General features: G+C 38.7%; 1 protein-coding gene across 3 annotated transcripts in view; it reads right to left on the reverse strand.

The window, feature by feature from the left end:
* LOC114060001 (ribosomal protein S6 kinase alpha-2-like) overlaps positions 1-23,290 on the reverse strand; it is a 187,559-nt gene that overhangs the window by 140,459 nt on the left and 23,810 nt on the right. The window contains exon 1 of one of the 3 annotated variants that reach the window (XM_027889104.1): positions 18,785-19,245. The exons of 1 other annotated variant lie outside the window; for it this stretch is intronic. In XM_027889104.1, coding sequence (XP_027744905.1) covers positions 18,785-18,832 — 48 coding nt within the window. In that variant the 5' untranslated portion in view covers positions 18,833-19,245. Of the gene's footprint in view, positions 1-15,282; positions 15,523-18,784; positions 19,246-23,290 lie in introns of those variants that run through there. One more of the 3 variants, XM_027889105.1, reaches the window with a different exon arrangement.

Here is a 23,290-nt window from a genome sequence, read left to right on the forward strand (position 1 = left end):
AACAACACTCTCTATAAAATCTCTATAAAATCTCGAGACTGATGAAGGAAGAATGACAGTCATGTAACAAGAAAGAACAACCTTTCTAGGAATAACTAAGACATCTTTTAATTCCTTGCTCTAAGCTGAGGGCTTGGATTTTTCAGCTTATTTGTCTTGAGAAAGACTTGTAAGTGGTAGGGTTTGAAAACAGAATGAATGGAATGAGAGGAAACCATGTTAGGCCAAGTGGTCCTTTGACTACACAGAACATTTTTAGTCTCTGGTAGCTTTGATAAAGAACATAAAGCCTGAAGTAAACAGTCCCAGCATGTAACTTTTAAGAGAGATGACGCACATGCAGGTGTTAGTTTGCCTTTTTTGCCAGCAACTCAGGAACTTTCCTATTTTCAATGTCTCCATTCTTGATTAAATACAACCTAAACAAACCTGAGTCTTCAAATGTGGAAAAACATGTTTGTCTTCTTTGCAGTATCAAATGTAGGATCCTTGAAAAAACCTAAGGCAGAGGACAAGAGGAAAGAGGACAAATAGGGGCACTTCTAAATTTGAAGACACTCTTAAGTTTGACCAAAGAAAAGAAAATTATATGCAATGCAGTTTCTTAAAAGTATTAGTGGGCTACAAGCAATGCTGCAAGGCTGAACATCATGCTTTTGACTACACTTCACATACTGATTTTGATGCCATCCCAAGGGATTATCCACAATCACATAGATTAGTGAGGGCTTAAAAGGAATTAACAAATTTTATATGTTTTAGTACTCATCCTTCATTCAATTCAGTTAATGTGAAACATTATCCCATTGCTGACCTCCAAGTAACTGCGTACCACTATGGGTCACTTTCAGTTTATATTTCAGTTATTTGCAAAGGTGTATGAATGTCTTCACAGGCCAAAATCTACTTTATTTGGAGAGTCTTCTCAAACCAGCAGACTCAGTTATTTTATCTTATCACACATTAAGGTACTATAATAACAGTTAACATAAAATGCACTTCTTACCAAAACTATGTGGTATTTCAAATTTTGTAAGTCTCAGTCTAAGTCTCTTCAGGACTATTTAATTCATCACAAGCACTCTTCCCACATCTATAACATTACTTTATCTTCAGTTACAAGTCATAGAGCATCTTTTATTTTCCCCTTCATATGCCTTTCACTAAGAACATAAGAGGAAAATAAAAAAAGTCACTCATCTGTAAATACTGGTTCTCAAATCGGCTTGTAGGATTCCAAACTGAAGTTCTTAATTAAAAACATACTTATATAGATCCTTAGACAGTGACGCAGGTGGGGAGAGTTTGTAAAGCAATAGCAAGCAAAAGCATTAGCTTCCCTTCTCTGCATTGTGTCTGGTCATCTGCCCCTGAAAAAGGAGAGCACCTAGTCAGAAGGCTACAAGAATGCCCACCGCCTAAGCCGGTTCATTACAACAGCATATAGATACTCCCTCCTACCTTCCTCTTCATTTTTCCTGAAGTAGGTACCCGTTTCTAGTCACCCTGCTTTCTTTTCCCAGCTCAGTCCTCTAAATACTGTTGCTGAAGTCTTTCCTTTCCCCCTTTCCTCCTACTACCCTGTCTTTTTGAATGGACACCCGGTGTCAGTCACCTATGCCTCTGACAGTGCTTCTGCCTTGCTCTCACTATCTTCTCCTACTCCTCCTCTTCCTCTATAGCAGTCTTTAAATTAATTTCTTTAAACTCTAGCTATTTCTGTGAAAAGCACTGCTGCCCAATGAGCCTGAGTGGGGAGACTTCTCCCTCTCATTCCCTTGGTAAGCATGCAAGAGGGTCATTAGCCAGGTTTGAGGAATCCAGTTTGCTCAGCTGCATCAGGTCACAGTGCCCCAGGCTGCCATGGAAACAATAGACAAAACCAGAACTTGGGCATATTTTATTCAGCAGGTTGTTTGTGTTTTCCACCTTTTCTGTCCGTGAGGCTGGTTGCTAATGCAGCCTTCCTGACTTCAGAGCTGTTTGAGGGGAACATCTGTTATGCTCTTTCAACTTCTCTTCTAAAGATCAGCACCAAACTGCAGAGCAGCTTTGATATCCTCATACACGCACACACACAGGATAGCAGGCAACTACTCTTTGTTACTGCTCATATCGAAGAAGCAGTTGGATCAGATGTTAACACAAGAGCAAGAGATTACTTTTTTCCCCCAGCATACCAGAAACAGCATGTCACTTCAGATCCAAGAACTCCATCTACCTCGACCAGCAGCTGAAACCAGCATGCTGGAGTCTAAGAGGAGAGCTGATAAAACCCTCATGACAGGCTGCTGCTGCCAAGTAACATAAGGAACTTGTGTAAAGTTTTCACCAGCAGCTACGACTTCCTATTTGCTTCCTACTTTTCTCCATGGTAGCTCTAAGTAAAAATTTTATTACAACACTACAACAAGATTATCTGAGAACACTGATGTTCAACAACTTTCTGACATATTTTCATATTTTATTTCCCTAACTTCATGACCATGCACAATTTTGATCAATATTGAAGGAAAAACTTGAAATTTTAAATTTTCTTCCTTACAAATTTGTATACATGGTGGACTGAGGAGGAAAATCTGGAAATGCTTTACTAATTTAACCATGTTTTTTGTTTTAGGTCCACTCATATAGATCAGTGCTACTCAATTCAGGAACCAGCTTCTCAGGCAAGAGATGAAAAAAGGTACTAAAAGAGCCTTTAACCTCTTTTCTTTACTTTCTTTTACAGTAAGTAACTACATAACCTTAACATAGATTTGGTTTCCCTTGCCTTAGCCCCTCTGTCCTATATTAAAGAATCACAAAATTGTTGGGATTGGAAGGGACCTCTGGAGATCTAGTCCAACTTCTCTGCTAAAGCAGCTTCACCCAGAGCAGGCTATGCAGCATCACATCCAGGTGGGTTTTGAATATCTTCAGAGAATGAAACTCTACAACTTTTCTGGGCAGCCTGTTCCACCAATGTCATAGTAAAGAAGTTTTTCCCCATATTCAGATGGAACTTCCATGTTATGTTTGGGCTCATATTGTCACCTCTTCCACTGAAACTTGCCAAAGATTAAATTCTAAGCTTTTTAACACTTGTCAAATATTAGCTGCACTTGATGTGCATCAGTAATCATCATGACATTTTTAGTGGAACATTTACACATGAGGATTGAGACACACATCTGTCTTGGGTAACCAACTTTATCATCTACCTCTTCAGAAGCCTTCAGTAATTGGAGGACATTGACAGCAAGTACTCTGCTTAGCAGCTAGAGAAAAAAAATCATAGGTTTTGTTAACCGGGTTTACTTAAGTGGCCAAACACAACTGCATAACCATCTGTAGGGCTTCTCATTGAATCAAGCAGGTTTTTTTCTGCACTTGAATTTGTCTCACTACAGTCAGATACTACGTTGGAAAACCTAGCTGCAACTTTTAATAGGAAAAGGTTATTTTAAAAAAAATACTGTTTTAATGTAAAGATAAATGTGGTAAACCAGAGGGCCATTCAAGCTGAAGAGTTAAACCTGCATTCTATTCTAACATTAAACAGGAAGGCAAAGACTAAAACAGAGGAAACAATTTCCTTAGGTTTATCACTTTCTTCTGCAATTTCTTTTTAATTAACAGGTTTCTTACTGTCATCTTCAGCTATTTCACAGACGTTCTGTGTCATTCTATGAATAATGCAGTCTATTATCACCTCAAAAGCTGAAATATTGAGTGACAGCTTCTGACACAATCTGAGGTACAAGAAAAACATTGGACTTTCAGTGAAAATTAAGGAACTTCCGAAGTTCATTAGGGTTTTTTTTGTTGGTTTTGGTTTTTCGCTTGTTTGGGGGCTTTTGTGTCTGTGTGTTTTGTTTGTTTTCGTGTGTTCCGTCCCATTCCCCATCCCCCTAACCCCCAACTTCATATTTTCCTCATCTATGGAGGTGAAGGTTCATAAATAGCTAATATCCCTCCAGTGCACTAGAGTTGCTAGTTCTTTCCCAAATAAACAAAGATATTTTACACTTCCATCCTAAGGTAATTCAGACAAATCAATACTAGAGGCTGAATCCTCAGTGTACAATTCAACATATTCAGTATTGCTTATGAATAAAAGGGAACAAGATCCTATCAACATCAACATCCCATCAACAGTCAAAAAACACAATTATTTGTTTGCTTCATCAGCCTTTCACAGTAGCACAGTACCAACATCTTGCAGCTAACTTCCAAGAGTTACACCAAATCGGTAAGTTTATACAAGAGCTTTATTTTAAAAATCTAGATTCATCTCCCATTTTGGTAGCTTGAATGACTCACAACAATATGTTTATATTTTTATAATACAGAGGACATAAAACAGAATTTTAAACCAGTTTGGGATGAGAATAACTTTCATACAGAAGACTTCCCTTATATAAATCTATCACTTGGCTTGTAGAGTCTCGTTTCAAACAATATCAAGCAATTGATTAGGAGCAGCAGAGGAACGATCACTTAGAAAAAAACACATGTTAAGATGTCTTCAGGGTTTTTTGTGTCACTTTTTCAAAAGCGAAAAGTGTGATGCAGCATACTGGAGATGAGAATAAATAATCTAGCACATATAAAAAAAACCCAAAACATATCAAGATAAATCCAAATTCTAAAGAAAGATGTAAGAAAAAAGGAACAGTAAATTCCATTGATTTTTTCTTTGTTATTTAACTACAACAGTCAGAAAAAGGGAGAAGGAAAAATCATGTGGTATAATTGTATGGCTCCTGCTAGTTTACTTCTCTGAAAGCAGGGCTGAGGAATAGCTAAATCCCAAGATCTGTAAGCAAAGCAAGAAACTGCAATATAAAATTTTATGGTAAAAAAAAGTTAACCACAGTTCAAGCTAAAGACACGCACTGTAGTTTTTTGATTACATTTACATGTCTTTTGGATTCTAGTATTGTAATGCAGAAAAGTATTGCCAATCCACTTTAAGACTTTTTTGTGAGATGGCTATTAAAGACATACTAAGATTTGCTTTGCCTTCAACACTGCTACTTCCCTTTAAGTTTTAAAGATTACATAAACATGCCTGATTTCAATACAATAACAAAAACAAAGTAAAAAAACACACTTGTAAACTTCTGTCTCCTAATCTTAATGAGCACCCCAGCCCATAGACTTTTCAGAAATAATTTTGAGCATGACCTGGTGCTTACTTGAAAGGGGCTTCACTGTTTGCTCTGGGAACAGTACAACTGTCACCAACCTGTGGGCAGAGCTGAAGGGAAATAATCTCCTGTGGAAAAGAATTCCATTTCCATTTGGCTAGAAAGTTATTTTATTTTTAACGACACGTCATGGTGCACTGACTTCACTCTAATCAAAGGTTAAAACAGTGTAATTAAACCCAAAATTTATTTAAAGGGGGAGGGAGACTCACATTAAACAAAATATATGGTCTATGCTGCAGATCTCATTTAACAATGATCATAAATTCAGATCAGAAAGGGTGCATCCTGGATTAGAGCAAGCAAAAGAACAGTCTTACATTTCTTTCACACTGTCCACCCCAGCCTTGCCCTTTAGGGACTGTTTGTGTGACCCAAGTCTTCCTCAGGTAACCTACTGTTTGCACTTGGGCCAAAGACCAATCCCATGACTTCCATACAGAGCATCACGGGAGATCTAATGTGGACCTCACAGCCACATCTTATCGTTTCTCACCTCTGTGGGTATCTTTTGGAAACTACTACAGTCTTGCAAATATTGCACACAGTACTTTCTTAGAAAGTAGTAACTCCTAGTTTATATGGTAAGTTACAAATGCACTGTCAATAATTTCTACAGCTTTTGATGTAACGTTACTCTGCTTGGTACAGGAAATCAGTTAGAAAAGAAACGCAGGTATACCCATCAGAGAGCTGGAAATGAAGATATATCTCTGAGTTACATTTTTAGGTTAAATTATGCAGTGCTCAGCTGATACAACAGCTAGTAAGAAATAGGTGAGTTATTTATAGACCTACACAACTAGAGTGTGAATTTATTACTCTCTAGAAAATATGGTGTATATGCTTATATTCCCTCTAAGACTCACCCAGTTTGGTAGTCTGCAATAAGCTTAAGATAGGTGAGAAAAACCCCAAGCAAAAAGAGTAGTGCCTGCATGGTAACTGGAAATATACAGAAGCCTACCTTCATTGCATGACTCATACCTTCCTTTATATAGTAATACCAGAAGTCATTGAAAAGAGATTGATGCCAAGATTGCTGCCTTTACTTCCTGAGAGTTTGAAAACTGAATACTTGCATGTTTCTCCCTTTTAAAAATAATTTCTGAAGGTCAGCAGTGACCGCTGAAAAGATGCTGCATCAACCTGGAAAACTTAAAAAAAGGTGGAACACGTCAGTACTAATACCTACTGGTCCCATTATGGCAAGGAAAAAACACAGCTGCATGAGTAGAAATATATATGGAATATACTTGCTGCAGGCACTACGATACCCATGTTCAAGGGGACTGGAAGACCACCCTAACTAAAGCAAAAAGGCAAAAGAGATCACACTGGCAAAGGAGGAAGAAAAATTAGCTTGGCCTGAATGACATTCAGCATACTGAAACAGCTAATAGCAGGAAGGATGACTTGTGCTTGTAGCAGAAGGTGCACAGCACGTGTGCTTTGCTACTAGCAACAGTGCTGAATCCTGGATACAGACAAAACAAATGGGAAATCAATGCAAAGAATTCAGGGATGATGTCAGAGGACAGGAGACAACTTGAACATATAGCAAAGGAAGAAGCTAAAATCCCATTTGTATGAAGAAAAGGGAGTTTCATTTTTCAGAACTGCTGCCTTTGGATGTAATCCAAGGAGAAGGTACAGTAGACTTGATAGAAAAATATCCATGCTCAGCTACTAGTCTTTCCTTAAGAGGAAACAAATTAAAACACTGGTAGTTTGAGGTGCTTTAGATTCAGTCTGGGAGTGATGTTTCTTCTTGAAGTCAAGTCAGAAAAACAATTTTTCCAGAATAGCCTACATCTAAAAACAAGTTTAAAAGGAGCAAAGTTTCACCTATCTCTATAGGAAGGCTTTAGTACTAAAAGATTGCAAGAAAAGGTTGTTTGGACTTGACAGAAACATTCTGGCAAAACAGTAATCCTTCAAATCTCTGTTTGCTGTACATCAAAAGAGTAACTCTTCAGCAACAGCAACACATTCAAGAGTGAACCTCAAACATTTAGAGGATCTGACTTTGAATGCATGTTGGAGGATGCTGCTTACATTGTGTACCCAAATTTTATTTAGGGAACATACCTGAAAAAGTAAGTTGAGAAGGGGAAAACTTAAAAACAAGAAGAAGTACTCTTTACAGTTCTGTCCGTAAATTTATTTTCATAAAAGCACAACCACCACAAGCTATAAGTTAAGGATGTCATGCCCAGGATGCAGAAACATTCAACCAAAATCTAATAGAACAAAGCTAGTAATGGCATCCAAATATTCTCACTTGTGACCCACTATCTCAATCACTGCCTTTCATTTGGCTTTCCAAAGGCATTATTAAAAACAAAACAAAACAAAACACTGCTTTATTGCAAGACCAGCAATTACTCTACTGTTTGTACATTTCAAAAGTTCTAGATGAGCCCAAAGGCACCAGTCATATTTCAGGCTCTGAACCTTCAGACATGATGACAACTATTATGACCAGACATAGTTTACTGTTAAAAATTTCAACAGGAGTTACACTGGACTCACAATTCAGTACAAGTAGCAACCCTACTGCACCACAACTACAAGTACTATTTAAATGATATTGCATATAATAGATATAAAAATACCTGAAGGATTTTATTTTTTTAATTCTGTATGTTCACATTGTTTCCCTCCACATTTTATAAAGGTTACATCTAACTACCATGTATAATTAAAATTTAAGTGCAGGTGTGCAAGATGAATATGCTTGAATATTTTGTGGCAGTTAAGGTTCTTTCTCTTCTTCCCTTCTCAGTCTTCCCCAGTTTATCCAACAAGCCCTGTGAATATCAGCATAGATTATGGTAGAAATTCAGGTTCATTTCTGACAGATGTACAGAACTAGGTATAACCCAAAAGAAGGCTAAAGAAATACATGAACATTAAGAACAGAAAGAAAAATTTAAAGGCTCTGTAAGAATAGTTCTGTGACTTGTAAAGTCTACTCAGGTGCAACATAAGAAGGTTGAAGTACTGAAGTGCTCTCATATGTTGTATCAAGTACCATCAAACTCATGAATGACTTTCTCTGGCATGCCAGTAAAAAGGAACAGGAAAGGATCTGGGCTGCTAAAGGATCATAGCCAGTGCCAAGTCCAGTACTGCACTTTACTGAATTACACCATTAGAAGTTCATTGCTTTCTAAAACTGAGGAACATTTCCTAAAAAGCACCAAGATAAAGAAAGCTATCAAGTATAATAAATAAAACTTTGAAAAAAGTATGTCGGAAAGTAGCTAAGAAATTGAACAGGAATAAGTTGAAGAGAAAGGAAAAAAAAAAAACACATTATTAACTGCTCTTCAAAATACCTGCAAAGGAAATGCTGGTTCTGGAAAGACATTAGCTTGCTCACACAAGATATTCATAATTGTTCCTGAAGCGGATAATTCATTCTCCCCTCCAAAGCACACCATGAGCTTTGCAGTTCAACAAAGGGTAAATAACCTGAATGATAACAGTACACAAAGCACTTACAGGTAGGTTCACAAATTTCCATGTAGAGAAAAGTATGTGTTTAGAGCCACTGAGCATCAAGCCTTTTGTGAGAATGCTCTGATTTTCAGAACAAGAAACTGATATTTATCATCACAAGCTCTAGTTAAAAGAAAGGATATAGCATACTAGCTGTGCAGAAAATAAGAACTGACTAATGCCAACACTATGAATTGAGTGCTGCCAGAATTCATGAAGAAATGTGCAGTCTCCTGCATGCATGAGCACATCTAGGAAAAAAAAAAAAAAAAGTCCCCAAAAAAATCACTCAATGGACCAGAAAGCTCAAAACACTGAAAAAAACCCCAAATCATCATACTTCAACCAAAAAACTGTATTTCCTTGAAAGTTACAGTTTTAGAGAGGGGCTTATGTTTCAAGAATCTTTCATACAAACATCACTTTCTGCCTCAGACTTCTCTGCCAGGCTGTAGATTTCTCCTCATTCATTTGACCATGACTTTTCTACTAAGTTTCCAAGTTGTAATACATTTTGCTTTTTTGAGAGGCGGTACAAATGTAGTATAGACATTAAGCTCACATAACAGGCTACCAAAAAAAAAAAAAATTAAGTGCAGGATAAATGTGAGGAAAGTACATCAATTATTTCATACTGGCTTTGTCCCGAAAAAAGCTGCTGAGCTACTAGCTCTTTGCAGACAAATTCCACACCCCTGTGTCACATTTTCATGGCAATCACAGAAGTCCCACAGAATACGGTCATGACTCCAGTCTGAGTCAGTTTCCTGAATATCAAGCCTGAGTATTTTGTGATGCAAAGTTCTGCTCCTTCACCATGCCTGTTTTAACTGCCTCCTCATCATGAGTCCCCACTAGTTGTCAGTGAAGTGTTTTGGAAGTAGACAGCATGGGACTACTCAGCAAAGGGAGAATTCAGGGGTCCATCACAAGCTAGGGCATGTACAGTGCACAGTCAAGTTACAGGAATAGCAGTCCTTAAAAGCGTATGGAATGCTGTCACTTCTGGCCTTGGTATCCATGGAAGCTACAGCCCTTTACGCCACAGGGCTATTCTAAAAGTGCTATGATAGGTGCAGAATGAAGCCCAACAAACTGCAGACAAAAGATACCCGCTATGCCAAATTCTGTTCAGCACCTTTTGCAACAAACTGGGCCTCCAGCATGCTAGAACCCATCAGTTAAAGTGTGGGGCAAAAGTTGCAATAACTGACCTGAATATTACCACAGTTAGGAGTCATTAACAGAAGCACATCAAAAAAAGCTTCTCTCTGCAGAAAGACATACCACAAAAACCTTAAATACAGAAAGATATGGAGAAAGTAAACTTTGGATGAAAGCATGTCAGTTGTCTTCCAGAGATACAGTACAGCTGCACTTGACAAATGCACTGTGTCATGGGCACTAAGAAATCACATTTTCCCATTCTTCTTACATACCAAAATCAAGCAAACTTCAAAGAAGAACAGTTCTCATGCAATACTTTCCTAAACTCTATGCTTTAATCTGATACCATGCACAGGTATTTGAAAGATCCTTTCAGAAGGTAATTATAGCCCCCCACAGACTCAGGGGCATTTCCTTCCTTCTACTGTGTAGCTAAGCAGATAGAGACAGTCACCCTTTTCAGACTGCCAGCTCCTCATCTCTTGCACATTTCTCTTACTTGAGATTCAAAGCATATTCATAGCAGGGAACACAGCATTGATTTAGCTTAAAAAAGCAAAAAAAAACAACAAAAAAAAAAAAATACACATCCATCTTCCTGTACCTTTGCTGTAAAAGTCAACCAGTCAGTGCCTTTGGGAGTGCACAGCAAGCAGCAGAGTACAGCAAGGAGTCACCACTCAGGGAGCTCCTTTCTGAAACCCAGAAGATACTTGTTATTTAAAGGGTTTATGCCACTCTAGCATTTGCCCCAACACACAGACTACAGGGACATATTTGAAGCCCTGAGTTATTTCCCAAATGCCAGTGGCAAGATCCTGGAGCACAAAGCACCTGCACTTGCTTCCAGTCAAAGAAAAAAAAAGGTGTTTCTGGTGAGGACTTCCATGAAGTAACAGTGAATTAGATGTAAGATCTCTTTAAGAGACAATGCACAATGTCACACATATTGATAAAGGAGAGAAAAATGTATAAGAAAACAAGGGGAAGAAGGTATGATATACCATACATCTCCACCTGAATTTTAACTTCTGACTGCACATTTCAAGAAATTGCTGTACAGTACAAAAATCTGCAAAATACTAGAAAGCCTCATCTAAGAGAATGCTTAGCCTCATCCAAGAGTGTGCTTTTCTGCACACTCAGCACCAGGCCCTCAGGCAGTAGTTATAGCAACCAGTCTTCAAAGATCTTACTACAATTCTATGCTCCAGGGAAGATGTCACCCCTGTGCCGGAAAGATTTGGGGAGAACATTTCATATTATTCTGATACACATCTACATAAGACAAAGCTTAGTGTATGTAAGTGTGTGACAGTACACATAATTGTCTTCTGTTGGTTTTCTTTTGTTTGATCTTACAGTGGTGTTTCAGGTAGTCTTCCTCTTTATCTACCAATTGTTCAAATAAGATAAATTACAAGACATATTTAATGGACATACTAGGCTAGCAATAGCAAGGAAATTCACATCAGTTTTGCAAAGGTTAATGTCAAAACCTCCATTCTGTTCTTCAGCCTCCATCAGTGCTTCTTGCCACCTTGGGAGCCCCTGCCAGCTTCCTCAAGCAGTCTCTATTCCACAGCCTTCCCAGTCCTACCAAAATGTGAGTCTGTTGGTGAAACATAAGCTGCAGGAGACAGATCTAGCAGTCCTTCTCCTCAGCCAGGGAGGCAAAAGCACTGTCAACTGAGAGCACACCCACACCCCCATACAGTGAGGTCCTGCTCTCCCCAGACAAGAGGACTCCCAGGAAGGCAATGGTGTGTCATGGTTGGGAGAGATGCCCAGTGGAGCAGAGCAAGGCAGGCAACAGGCTGGTAGCCCAGCCCAAGCTGTGCTGCAAGTAAGGAACACAGAAGAGTTGTGGCAGGCTGAAAACAGGGATCACTTGGTAGCATTTAGCATCTCCAGGTTGTTTCCTTAGCCAAAACTGTACAGTTTTTCTCAAAGCAGGTCTGTCTCAAACTAGATCAAAAGCTTACTCAAGTGTTAAGAAAGCATTAGGCTCTGCATAAGCAATTTTATAGGAGGTCAGCAAGTACACCTAGGAGACAGAAATTTGCTGGCATTTCCACAGGTCCTCCTGAATCACTGTCAGGTTTTGGGTGGGAGTTTTTTTGTTTCTTTGTTTTACTTGTTCTTCTGTTTGTTTGGGGTTTTTAACTGGGGGAAGAAGAAAGCCTGCCTAGTAAGGAATCATGCGTCAGCCCCATTCAGCCTTTGGACTCAGAAAATACAGCAGATATTTTACTTCCTTGAGTCATAACAGAAATTCAGAGAGGTTTTTCATATTATATATCAATCTGTTGAACATAACTACTGCTATTCCCTTCAAACCCCTCATTAGGGCCACCGTGCTATTCTAAAAGTAACCTTTTTTTTCCTCTACTTCAGAAATACGAAGTTTCTTGTCCATATGCTTCCCTGCTCTTTCAAGACCTGGAAACGATTGCTGTATCACGCGTAGCTAATGACAAGCCAACACAGCTCCACCCAGGTTGCACCGATGCAAATTCACTACGTACAAATTCTCACACTGGGCTTGATTTTCATTTGCTATCCAGTTTCACAACCCATGGACAGCAGGGTTTTCTCCCTGGTAAGTCATGTGCGTAAGTAGGCATTTTTGAGTTGTGCTCACAGAATTGGGCATGGCCTTGCTCAAGGCACTCAACCTGGAAGAAGAGGATGGGGTGAAGATGGTGCTGAAGAACTGAATGGCATTCTCCCTCAGTGCTGTGGCTCTTACACTACCTCCACAAGCACCAACTCCTATTGAATTTACCAACACTTACCCATCACAGAATTACACTTCAGTTGCTTCTATTTCTACCAAATCAAGTCTATTTAGACTGGAGTTTTCCATGCCAGAAGACTGCCTCAGGCTCAACTCTTTTGCAAGCTTTCAAGTTTGACTAGTTCAGCTATTTCTGAGAATAAGGTGAGAAGAAAAATACATAATGTTGTTTAGCTCTAAAGCAAACCTTTTCTCACTTTCCTCAAATAAAGCACTCCTTTGCAACACTGACAGCACTATTAAGGGCAGAAATATGTACAGGTCTTGTTGCATGAGAAAAGAACAAAACAGAAGTGTAAAGATTAGCTTCCACTGCAATTCTGAAAGTGACCATCAAGAAATTTAAATTCAGGAGTATTTTATATTTAATCTTAATATTCCTCCTATATAGGAATACAACTTTCTGGTTGTAACATGCAAAAGCATTGTGGAGTGTTTTATACACAACTGAATGGCAGTATAAACATATTGTTGGTTTTCATATTAGTCCTACATATGTATATGTACTACGATACACAACTATAGCCACACTCAACTCTGAATTTTCTTGCTTTCCTTTTAAAACTCTTTGCCTTGACTTGAATAGAAGTTTCCTCTTTTGTGAGCAGTCTGCTTTGTTCTGTGTTGACACCAAAAATCGAACATGATACTTCAGCTACAAGTACTACACATCCAAAAACACACTTGTTTTGTAATGTCTTGGAAAGTTTAGGAGACTTGTACGCTTTAGAAAGTTCCCCCTGCAATCTTTCTAAATAAACTATCAGCAAAACATACAGTTGCATCTTCTGCCACTCAGTGCAGTAGCAACATGGCAGCCAAAAAGCTCCAAGAACCTTAATTCATGGCAGTGTCACACAGACAAGTCTAAGACTTGTCTTCTGAAGGTGCAGTAGGAACATTTTTAAACGACAAGGAATGTCACCTCTCACCAAGAGTAAGAGGACAAGACTGCTCCTGCTTGCAACTTTTCGTTTTAAGCCCAACCAGAAATCACATCCAGGTTTTTTTATTTTCCTCTCTCCAGAAAACAGCTGCTGTAAGTGTTATTTTGACAGTCATTTCTCTCAACGCAATCACTTGCTTGAAGTGATCACACCTAAACAGTACCTGTTCTGGGAACTGAGAACCTAGACTATTTTGAATAATTACACACTTTCTGGAGTACAACTTTCAGCAAGGTTCCTTATAAAAACAACTATGGACTTGCAGTTAATATTTCATGTTCAAAAGATTAGTTATTCCTTAACATCCATTTACAGTTGGAAGACAAATACAGCATTGGGGTTAACTCTAGGGAAGGCAGGAAGTTGCCTTCCCTAGAAACACACCAATGCATGTGGCAAAACAATTCCCTCCCCAGCCCAATCCTGCTTATGCCACAGCCCCGGAGAGAGGCAGATAGATGTTGCTGCAAAACACAGGGCAGCAGATGGCCCCACGTATGCAGAAGTGACAAATGGTGTCCAGTTTTCCATATCCCTGAAGTCCTCCAGCAGCTGCAGCAACTGCACAAGGCTGGTTTTCCAGAGCTCTGTCCTGAGCTGGTGTCCCAGCTCCAACCTGTTCTACTCCCCTTAACTATGTAGGGAAGATGCCTGTCTTGATTAGCCTTCATCCTCAAGAATCACCCATCATCCTCAAAACCCACTCAGCAGCCTTGCTGGCTCCGCATTACAACAGCTCTAGGAAGCTCAACAGTCTGAGGCACTGTAGGCTGAGTGTAACAATACTTTCCCACACCTGGCTTCAACAGCATTCCTACAACTGCCAAGCTGAAGTACTTTTGCTTTTTTACCTTAGTCTTCACAGTGGTAAAATGAAGATTCATTAGCATGTACTCATAAGACAAAACAACATCAATAGTGGTCATGATGTGACAACATCATCCACAAATCAAAGCCCACGTGAATCAAACACCTAGGTCTTTGCAGCCTGAGCCAAGGAGGCTGGCTCCAGCTAACAACTAAGGCAACCTGTACCGTCTCTGGACTAGATATAGGAAAAACCCTCTACACACACACACATGCAAACACACCCCTTTTGGTGGCTTATGCAGAAAACAAAGCATAAGAGAAACCCCACATACTCATTTCAAAGAGTTCCCCAAATTACTTCACTTGCCTTTCACCCTGTCCAACACATTTGGAAAGGACTATCCTCATTTTTCTCTAACATTGTCACAGTCACGACAGAAGCAGCCTATTTGCCAGATTAGGCACCTTAACATAGAGGCCCTGCAACAGTCACATAATAATATGCAAATTAGTAAAAGACCACTAAAATTCCCCATTCTTCCAAGAGTTGACCCTGTACTAACCGATGTCATCATAAAGGACAGGAATTGTGACACTGAATATTACAGGAGGTGTGCATGGAGGAGTGGGGGAGATTATTTGAAAAGCCTTCCATTATAAAGGGTTACAGCCCCCCATCCAAACTGGACTGGCAGCATTACCAAAGACAGAGCAGTCCCTGAACTCAAGCTGGCTAGGTCCTTGACAGCACAACAGACAAGCATGCGTATGACAAAAAGCGAATTTTATAGACATGCGCATGAAATATATTGTTTTAGAAAAAAAAAGAAACAACACCATAAAGATCACAAAATACCTTGCCCATGTCTATGACTCTCCCACGTCCAAGTGTACAGAAAGACATCTAAGAGGTCCGCGCTGTCAGATTCCTTTGGTGGTAGGTATCTTTTCATTCTGCTCTCCCTTGCATCAGTGACTCAGTCACATATTCCTTAAGGACAGAAACTTCTATTGGTGGCAATGGTGAAAAGGCAGAGACATTTATCACAAGCTACAACAGAGCAATATTCTGCCAATACTGCAGTCATTAACAAATTGTTTTTCACAATGCTGAAAAAAATTAAAGATCCTCTCTTTTAATGCTACAAAGAACATACGCATTTCCATAAATCACACAAACAGCATTTACAGCACCACATCCCTGTAAAGGAGTGCATCAGCTGAGGTCTTAATTGTTTTGCTTTAAATGCTTCTCTCTTATTGGAAGAGATTATATCTTGCTCAAACAGTGAAACTATAAATTACCCATTTTTAATAAAACCTATTTTTCTCTGCCAGAATGCCATTCAAATCAAAATGTTTTTCACTAGCTTTTTATTTTCCTGCTGACTCAATTACTGAATTATAGTTTACTACAAGCAATTATTTTCAGATCCATTTCTTAAATCAAACAGCTTATGTGATATTGTATTTTCTGTGCATAATAATTTTGTAAAGCATACTATATGAGTGTTATAGTACTACAGGAGGAACACCTCTCTCCTTTACACCATTGTTTCAGACAAAGCTTTTCAGAAGAAATTTACATGGAAGGACATTCTCATATGTTAAGCAGCTGTCCTTTTCTTTGGAAGGACAACAGTCCTTTCAAGGTTCAGTAGGCAACACAGTTGTTAAATATACTCTTATCAAATAATGTTTGCAAGTCTTGAAAAAAGTTCTTTTAGGAACCACTATGTGCTTCTGGGAACTTGAAACACAGCATGTCAGTCATGTTTTCAATACCGCCGTTTTAAAGGCTCAACTCTGAAACCACCCTCACATACACAAAAAGAATCATTCACTTGCCCAAGAGCTGGTTGCTGGTGTTCACAAAAACAGCAAGCCAAGTAACATCTGATAAGGTGTTCAACTGCTGCTTCAGTACATAATATTGAAGAGTAAGCTATGAAGGAGATGTTTACTGCAATAATCAAATTTGATGTCATTCTTCATTAGATACTCTTTCCCCAGAAAATATAGGGCCATGCTAAAGTCTGATCTACTTATTTTAAGAAACTTGTCAATTTGGAGCATTCTTCTGTATCAAGCATGCTCTTTTAACTACTTAATTGCACCAGCACCTAAAAATAACCACACAGGGCTAGCCATCAGGTAGATCACAGTAAAGTTATATTCAAAAAAGCAAGAAGGGAGCTATAAGTCCTTCTCAAAACTTGCTTCAAAAAGATATTGCTGTGACAGCAGCCACATAAAGGAAGAAATCATTAACTGAACTCTATATTTATCACAGTAAAACCCCTCAGAAAATATCTATCGGTTCTTCCCAGCCACCCCTCAAAGACATAGTTCACCTAATTCAACTTCCAGCTACTGGAGATTACTTCCTTTTTTTCCTTAACCACAACATGGCCTGCTCACGTGCAACAGTCATCTAAGAGGAAGAAAAAAATTCTCAACACTAACTAGCAGTCTAGGCTGATATACACTATTAATTCTTGTGACTCAAATCAAGGCAGAGCACCAGTCTGAGTCAAGTTTCTGTCCTAATATGTTCATGCACTCACTCAAGTCCGAAGTATGCACACGTAGCATAGGGCAGGACGTAGCCACTTGTTTCACAGTGCCTCCCTTTCCTAGCATCCAGAAAAAGGCCTCTACAAGCTAACATCTTAATAAGTCCTAGAAAGGTTACAGATGTTTTCCCCAATTTTGTTTTACACAGTACATGGTTTGTTGAAAATACTCCATCCACCTCCAGAGAAATAAGAGGAACCATCAACACAGGCAAGGACATGGATGATATTTGATATCTCTGTTCTTTAGCACTACACAGACAGATCTTTTTAAGAGAACAGACTCCCAACACTACCAATGACATACTGCTATTTTCATGATAACTTATGATTAACACCACCTTGGCTGCACCCACCTTCCCATTGTCACTTCAAACTAGTAGCTCAATTAAATAAATGTCCAAAAACTACATTAAAATCAAATCCAGCATAATTCTTTCTCTAGCATTTTAATCCATGTTAATCAATTGGGTGGTTTCAGTCCTATAGACAAGGATATAGCAAAAAATCCACAGTTGTTACTATATCCCAGTGGAATTATGACCATTTGACCGGATATTGCCAGCAGGAAGGAATATATACACTAGCAAAAGGGAAAGTTCTTTTCCATTAACATAAGAAAACCTAAAATGACAGTTCAGCAGTAGAACTGTGATGTCAACATTTAAGTAGTGAAAATTTACTCCAAAGAGGTACGACCGATCATCTGCAAACACTCCAAAAATCAGAGAACTGTGTGCCAGATTCTAACTTGCACTGAAACCTAACTGCCTATTCTTGTACCCTTTTAAAACTATTTTAATTAGTATACAAAGTAAGTCAAATATTTTATTTTGAAACAGCTGATATCAGTATGAAATCTCATTTGTGAAATTATACAGCATACTGAAAATGCAAAATTCCAATTCACTACAACTGCAGACGCGTTGCATGAAAATCGAGATGCTCTATGGAATAAACAGACTGCATTTCTAAGCAGCCACTAATAAACAGTGTGTATGAGTAGTCAAGATGAGAAGGAGGGGAGGAGGGGGGAAAGAAAAACAACACTGTATGTTTTCATAATCTATGGGATAAATGTTTATATGTTGTCAAAACAGGATCCACAGATAATGCAGACACGAAAGAATGCTATTTCAGATAGCTAATTAACACAGCACTCAATACTTAGCCAGCTATATTGCTTCACAGAAACATATGATCTAGGGGTAGTTTTAAACCCAGTTTTAAACAGAATTCTACCTGAAAGTATACTATGTTTTCTATTAGATGTCTCCATATCTCTAGTGAGTTGTGTGGGTATACTTGAAAACAAAGTGCAAATATACAGCCCACATGTAACATATACACATACCTTTGAATACCAACTTTTTTTTAAGATGAGCATCAGTCAGTCAGTGAGCAGCATTCTCTCTCATATGCTGCAAAAACGTAGCACTAAATTGCTTGACAGATTTGGAATATACAGTGCCACTGAGTCAAGGAGCAATGTTAAGAGGTGACGAGGGTGACAGAACCTACAAATTGTATCTGTGATCAAACTGCAGCATGCCACTAAAGTCTGGTGGATTTTCATTGTGTCCCAGACCACAAGACAAGAACAACATTTCCAACCCAATCTATTCTATGATTCTATGATTACGTTGAGAGAACAGTTCGAGGCATCTCAGTAAAAAGAAATCACAAGGCTGACAGCACAAAAACAATGCAGTTGTCGAACTTGGTCATCAACCAAATTAAAGCAAGCAAGCAAAAAAAAATAATAATAAAAAAGTATTTTACCTTTTTAAGGAAAAATTTCTGCAATTTCTTGTGAGGCAGCTTTATCATCTTTTTCTCAGCATTCAGGATACAGGTCAGGCATTGCAAGTAGTTGAGCCATTCTGCAGGGGCTTGACACCTTTTGCCTTCTCTATTAACTCGCTCCAGCCAGCTTAACTCAGTGCGTCACCAGACACCAGCCCAGCCCCGAAACAGATTAAAAGGCAAGAGCTAGGCTGGATCTCATCTTTGACTCAAATGAGGAAGCTATAATACAGACACTCCAGCTCCAGCCAAAGCCTTCAGCTGTGTTGTCAGCACAAGGAGGAAGATAACAGGTCTGCATTGCTCCCTAAAAAAAAAACCCTTCAAAGTTATAAAAGGTACTTGTATAGGGACAAGAATTTACAGGAGAATGAAAGAGGCACTGAGATGCTCAGCATCTCACTGATCCTTTCAAAGCCTGTGCTACAGAAGAAATTCACTCAGTGCCCAGGACTCTGAACACTACCCAGCACTGCCTGCTGAGTGCAGCCTGTCACTGCGCACCTTTAATTAAGCACATTGTATGCGATTCAGCCAAGCGCAGGAAAAAGCCTGTCACTTATGTTCTCTTTATATCATTTGGAGACTTATTTCCTCTGAATAGTTTTCAGAAAAAACTCTTCACAGAAAGAGACTGCACACAGAGATGTTATATACAGATACACACGATGGTATTTATAGAGCATGCCAATGCTGAGTTTGACTCGACGCTGTAGGAACCAGTGATCATGGGCATTGCTGCCTTCCCTTTGAGAATCTCCAACTAAAGCTCAGCTCCAGATTTGGAAGGACAGGGCTCAGCAGCACACCAGTGATGCTGCATCTCCGGGGCCACTAGTGTCCTAAAACAGTAGGTGTGGTAGGACAATCTGATATGAAACACTGTATTCACTCCCAATTATGCCAATGGGATAATCCCTATGTTTAAGAACAGAGCACAAGGTGAAGCAGCTAGTTTAATCAGTTTAAAATCATTTCATGATCAAGTTACCTCCCTGATAGAACTATAGTGCTTCTTGAAGAGTCAGCATGTATAAGGATACACAGAAATGTGTTATAAGAATTTCTTCCAAACATTCTTCAGTTGTTCCCAAATCTCCATCTCCTGCTCTTATACTATAAATATTATTTCACACAAGGTACAAATCCCAAATCTAACACGTCAGATCTCTACCTGTATCATGTTTCTCCTATTTGCATCATTTCCGTATCACAAGTCTCCGCCCTCTTGCTGTCCCATTCTTCAGAAGCCTAAGTACCATAAATACTTTCAAACATTGCTGCAAAGTTCCACCCCTAGAGAGGCACGTGTGCTTAACCTCCAGGAAGTGGCAAGGTTTAAGTCAAGCCAAGGAAACAGGAGGTTTAGAGACTTCAGAACACACTTTGCTGCAGAGGTTTGAATTTAAGGGAGAGCCAAAAATGGCAGGCAAGTGACAGCTGCAGTAAAATGCAGAACCAAATTGAGAACTAGTGCCACTATGCACCAATGACAAAGTCCAAGTCCAACTGAAGAGGCACACTGAAAATGCTACAGAAGTGCAAGGTATGTCAAAATATTGGTCAGGAGAAAAATACAGGCCCAGGACAGCTGCTGAGATAAACCAACAGCTGAATGTAAGCAGTAGACCTGGTAAAAGCATTTAAAAGATTATTCTAGCCATCAGGTATTTAAACTAATGGGAGAGAATTACAGAGTAGTTTTCTGAGAAGCATCCTGTCCCAGGAGGATATCTATCAAAACACCACGAAGATGATTCCAAGTCCCATTTCAAGAAAAGGTTCCAAAACTGGCAACTGGGGAACACAAGCAGTGTGACAGGGGATAATTCTCTCTCTGGTGCATTACATGCTTGAAGCCTTTGGGTTCCATTTTGATAAAAGCTAAAAAGAACATTTCTTAGGAAGATCTCCCTGTATACTCTGTAAGGTGCAGAAAAACCAAAGATACCTGTAAAAACAGGATGGTGAAAGCATCATAAACCCCGCCTGGATGCGTGTAGCAGAAACAAATTGCAGCCCCTAGAATCTTTCTCAGTAGTTTCTGCTTAAAAAGGGCAAGCTTAGTTTTGAAATTTGGAGCTTCTCAAGCCACACAGTTTTAAAAAACCTTGCAATTTTGGTGTATGCATTACCAAGCAGCATATTACTTTTAGAACTAACAATTCTTACTCCAGGATCTGCATAATTTCTTGGTATCTGAACTTCTCTCTAGGAGATTTCCAGTCAAACAGCATTGACTTAGAATTTCATTTTTCACTCTGTAATTATTTGGCTGCATTTTTATTTCTGCACTCACATCCACAAAAGTTGCAAGATTTTCCTCTACGTAAGCAAATTAAAATACTTTTAAGAGATCTTAAAAAATTTAAAAGACTTCCTTCCTTTGAGATAACACATAATCATCACAGACTCTATATTCATCTAATTCTATAAGTTGCAAGATTTTCCTCTACGTAAGCAAATTAAAATACTTTTAAGAGATCTTAAAAAATTTAAAAGACTTCCTTCCTTTGAGATAACACATAATCATCACAGACTCTATATTCATCTAATTCTATAAAGTGTGGTTCAAACTAAACAATTAGATTTAGGTTGAAAGTACCATAAAGACACTTTTATGCCTTTTAATACATAACCAGGTTTTGGAAGACAGCTGCATTACAGCAAAGGTAAAAGGTAGAGTTTCAGCTGTAATTCTGAATTCCTGCAGTTTTGTTGATTTGGTTTTATTTTAATAAAGAAAAACGTTGAGGACTGAAGATGTACCTTGGCATTATTTTTAGGTATTTATGTGTGTCTGAATATATTCTGAATTCTGTCATGGTTACTATGGTAGATAATTGCTTTCTGTTACATGTGACAGTGAACAGACCTAACACAGTCTCTGCTTATTCACAGTCTTCTCAGCTAAATGCAACATCTAACAAACAAACAAGTCCTCCAAACATCATGTGCATAACACCTTTACTTCCAGACATGGCTATCTGCCCTTTTCAAGTCTGTGAACTGTTATATGCTACAGGCTTTGCTTAGGCAATTTAAATAAAAGATGCATCATTCATTGATGAATGCTTACCTCATCTTTCTGATCTAACCACAGAAGGAACACATTTTCTTAATTAATTAATTTTATTATTATTATTATTTTTGTTTATGAACTACACAGTTCTTAGCAGGTCTGTTCCCATCTAATACTAGCTCTCATGGGAAAGATGGCATTAGCCTTTCAAGAGAAGCCAGCCATAAGCAAATTCTGCAAGACTGAAGGAATAAAGTATCTTGTGGCTACTTTTAGTTCTGCATATAACATCTATATAGTGTCTTATATCAAAGAAAAATATAGCTCAGATTTTTCTTTTAGTATAGTGTTACTCTTCATTGGAACCAATATTAAAGAGTTCCATTCAAAGGAAAGTGGTATTACAGATATCCTTTTCTACACCTATTTAAGTTACCTTGCTACTTTCCTTAGTAATGCAAATCTGAAAAGACAAAACACCTTCTTGCTTTAACTCACACAGGTAAAAAGGAAGAGAAAGAGGAAGGACAATTTAAAAAAACAACATTAAAATATTTTATCAGCAATTCCAACCAAACCTTAGTCCCTGTAACTGGCAGATTTCCATTTTATCTCGTTTTGATTTACATATTCACAGGCTTACAATACGCTGGGAGAATTGCTTAATACAAGCCAGTTTCTTCCCTGGGTAGCTGACCCCTTGCAAAAGTTGGTCAGTAAATCAGTAAATATTGGATCAAATTCAGCCGTACTTGCCTGTGCTTAGAAATGGGACACTAAAAAAATTTCTCAATATGAATCTGGACACCCTAAATATTAAGTGTTTAGGATCAGCAGCTTCTAACACAACTTCCAGTAGCCCTAATGCTGCACATCTATACTGGGAACATACTTTCTGGCCCTGATTATCAGAGGGAAGGACCACCAGCTCTGCTGCCTGTCGCAAACTTCCTGTGCAAAGTGCAGAAGCCCAGTTCCTGACACAAGGTCTTTTGAACAAGGAGAATCTTCCACTAAGTCTGGCCACTGGACTGAGCCGTGACAGCAGCTACAAAAACTATTTCTTAAGGACTCAAATAGCATTTTTTGCAGCCCTACTGGCAAACTCAGAGCAAGGGCAGCAACAGCAGCTTCTGACACACGTTTTGCTCTTGGCATCCAAAAGTCTTTGCTCATGGTGCTATTGATCTGCATACTCAAGAACCAAAGATGATGTTTTTGTCAAGTTTTGCCTCTAAATCATTTGAGATTGTTACACAGAGTACTGAATTCTCTCCTTTATGATGCAGAAAGGATTATTCCAGACAACTGGCTAGTGCAAATCTGTTTAAGCGCTCTGGGGCTATACAGCAAAGAACTGATCTTACAGATCATTCATAACTTAGATCAAGAAAATTCCAATATGACCTGTTTTCAGGCTCTTTTTTTAAACACGTACCTAAAAAAACACTAAGCACATT

Source organism: Empidonax traillii, unplaced genomic scaffold, assembly GCF_003031625.1.
Source record: "Empidonax traillii isolate 1590-97213 ecotype Southwest subspecies unplaced genomic scaffold, ASM303162v1 scaffold254:size1037790, whole genome shotgun sequence".
In the NCBI taxonomy this organism is placed as follows: Eukaryota; Metazoa; Chordata; class Aves; order Passeriformes; family Tyrannidae; genus Empidonax; species Empidonax traillii.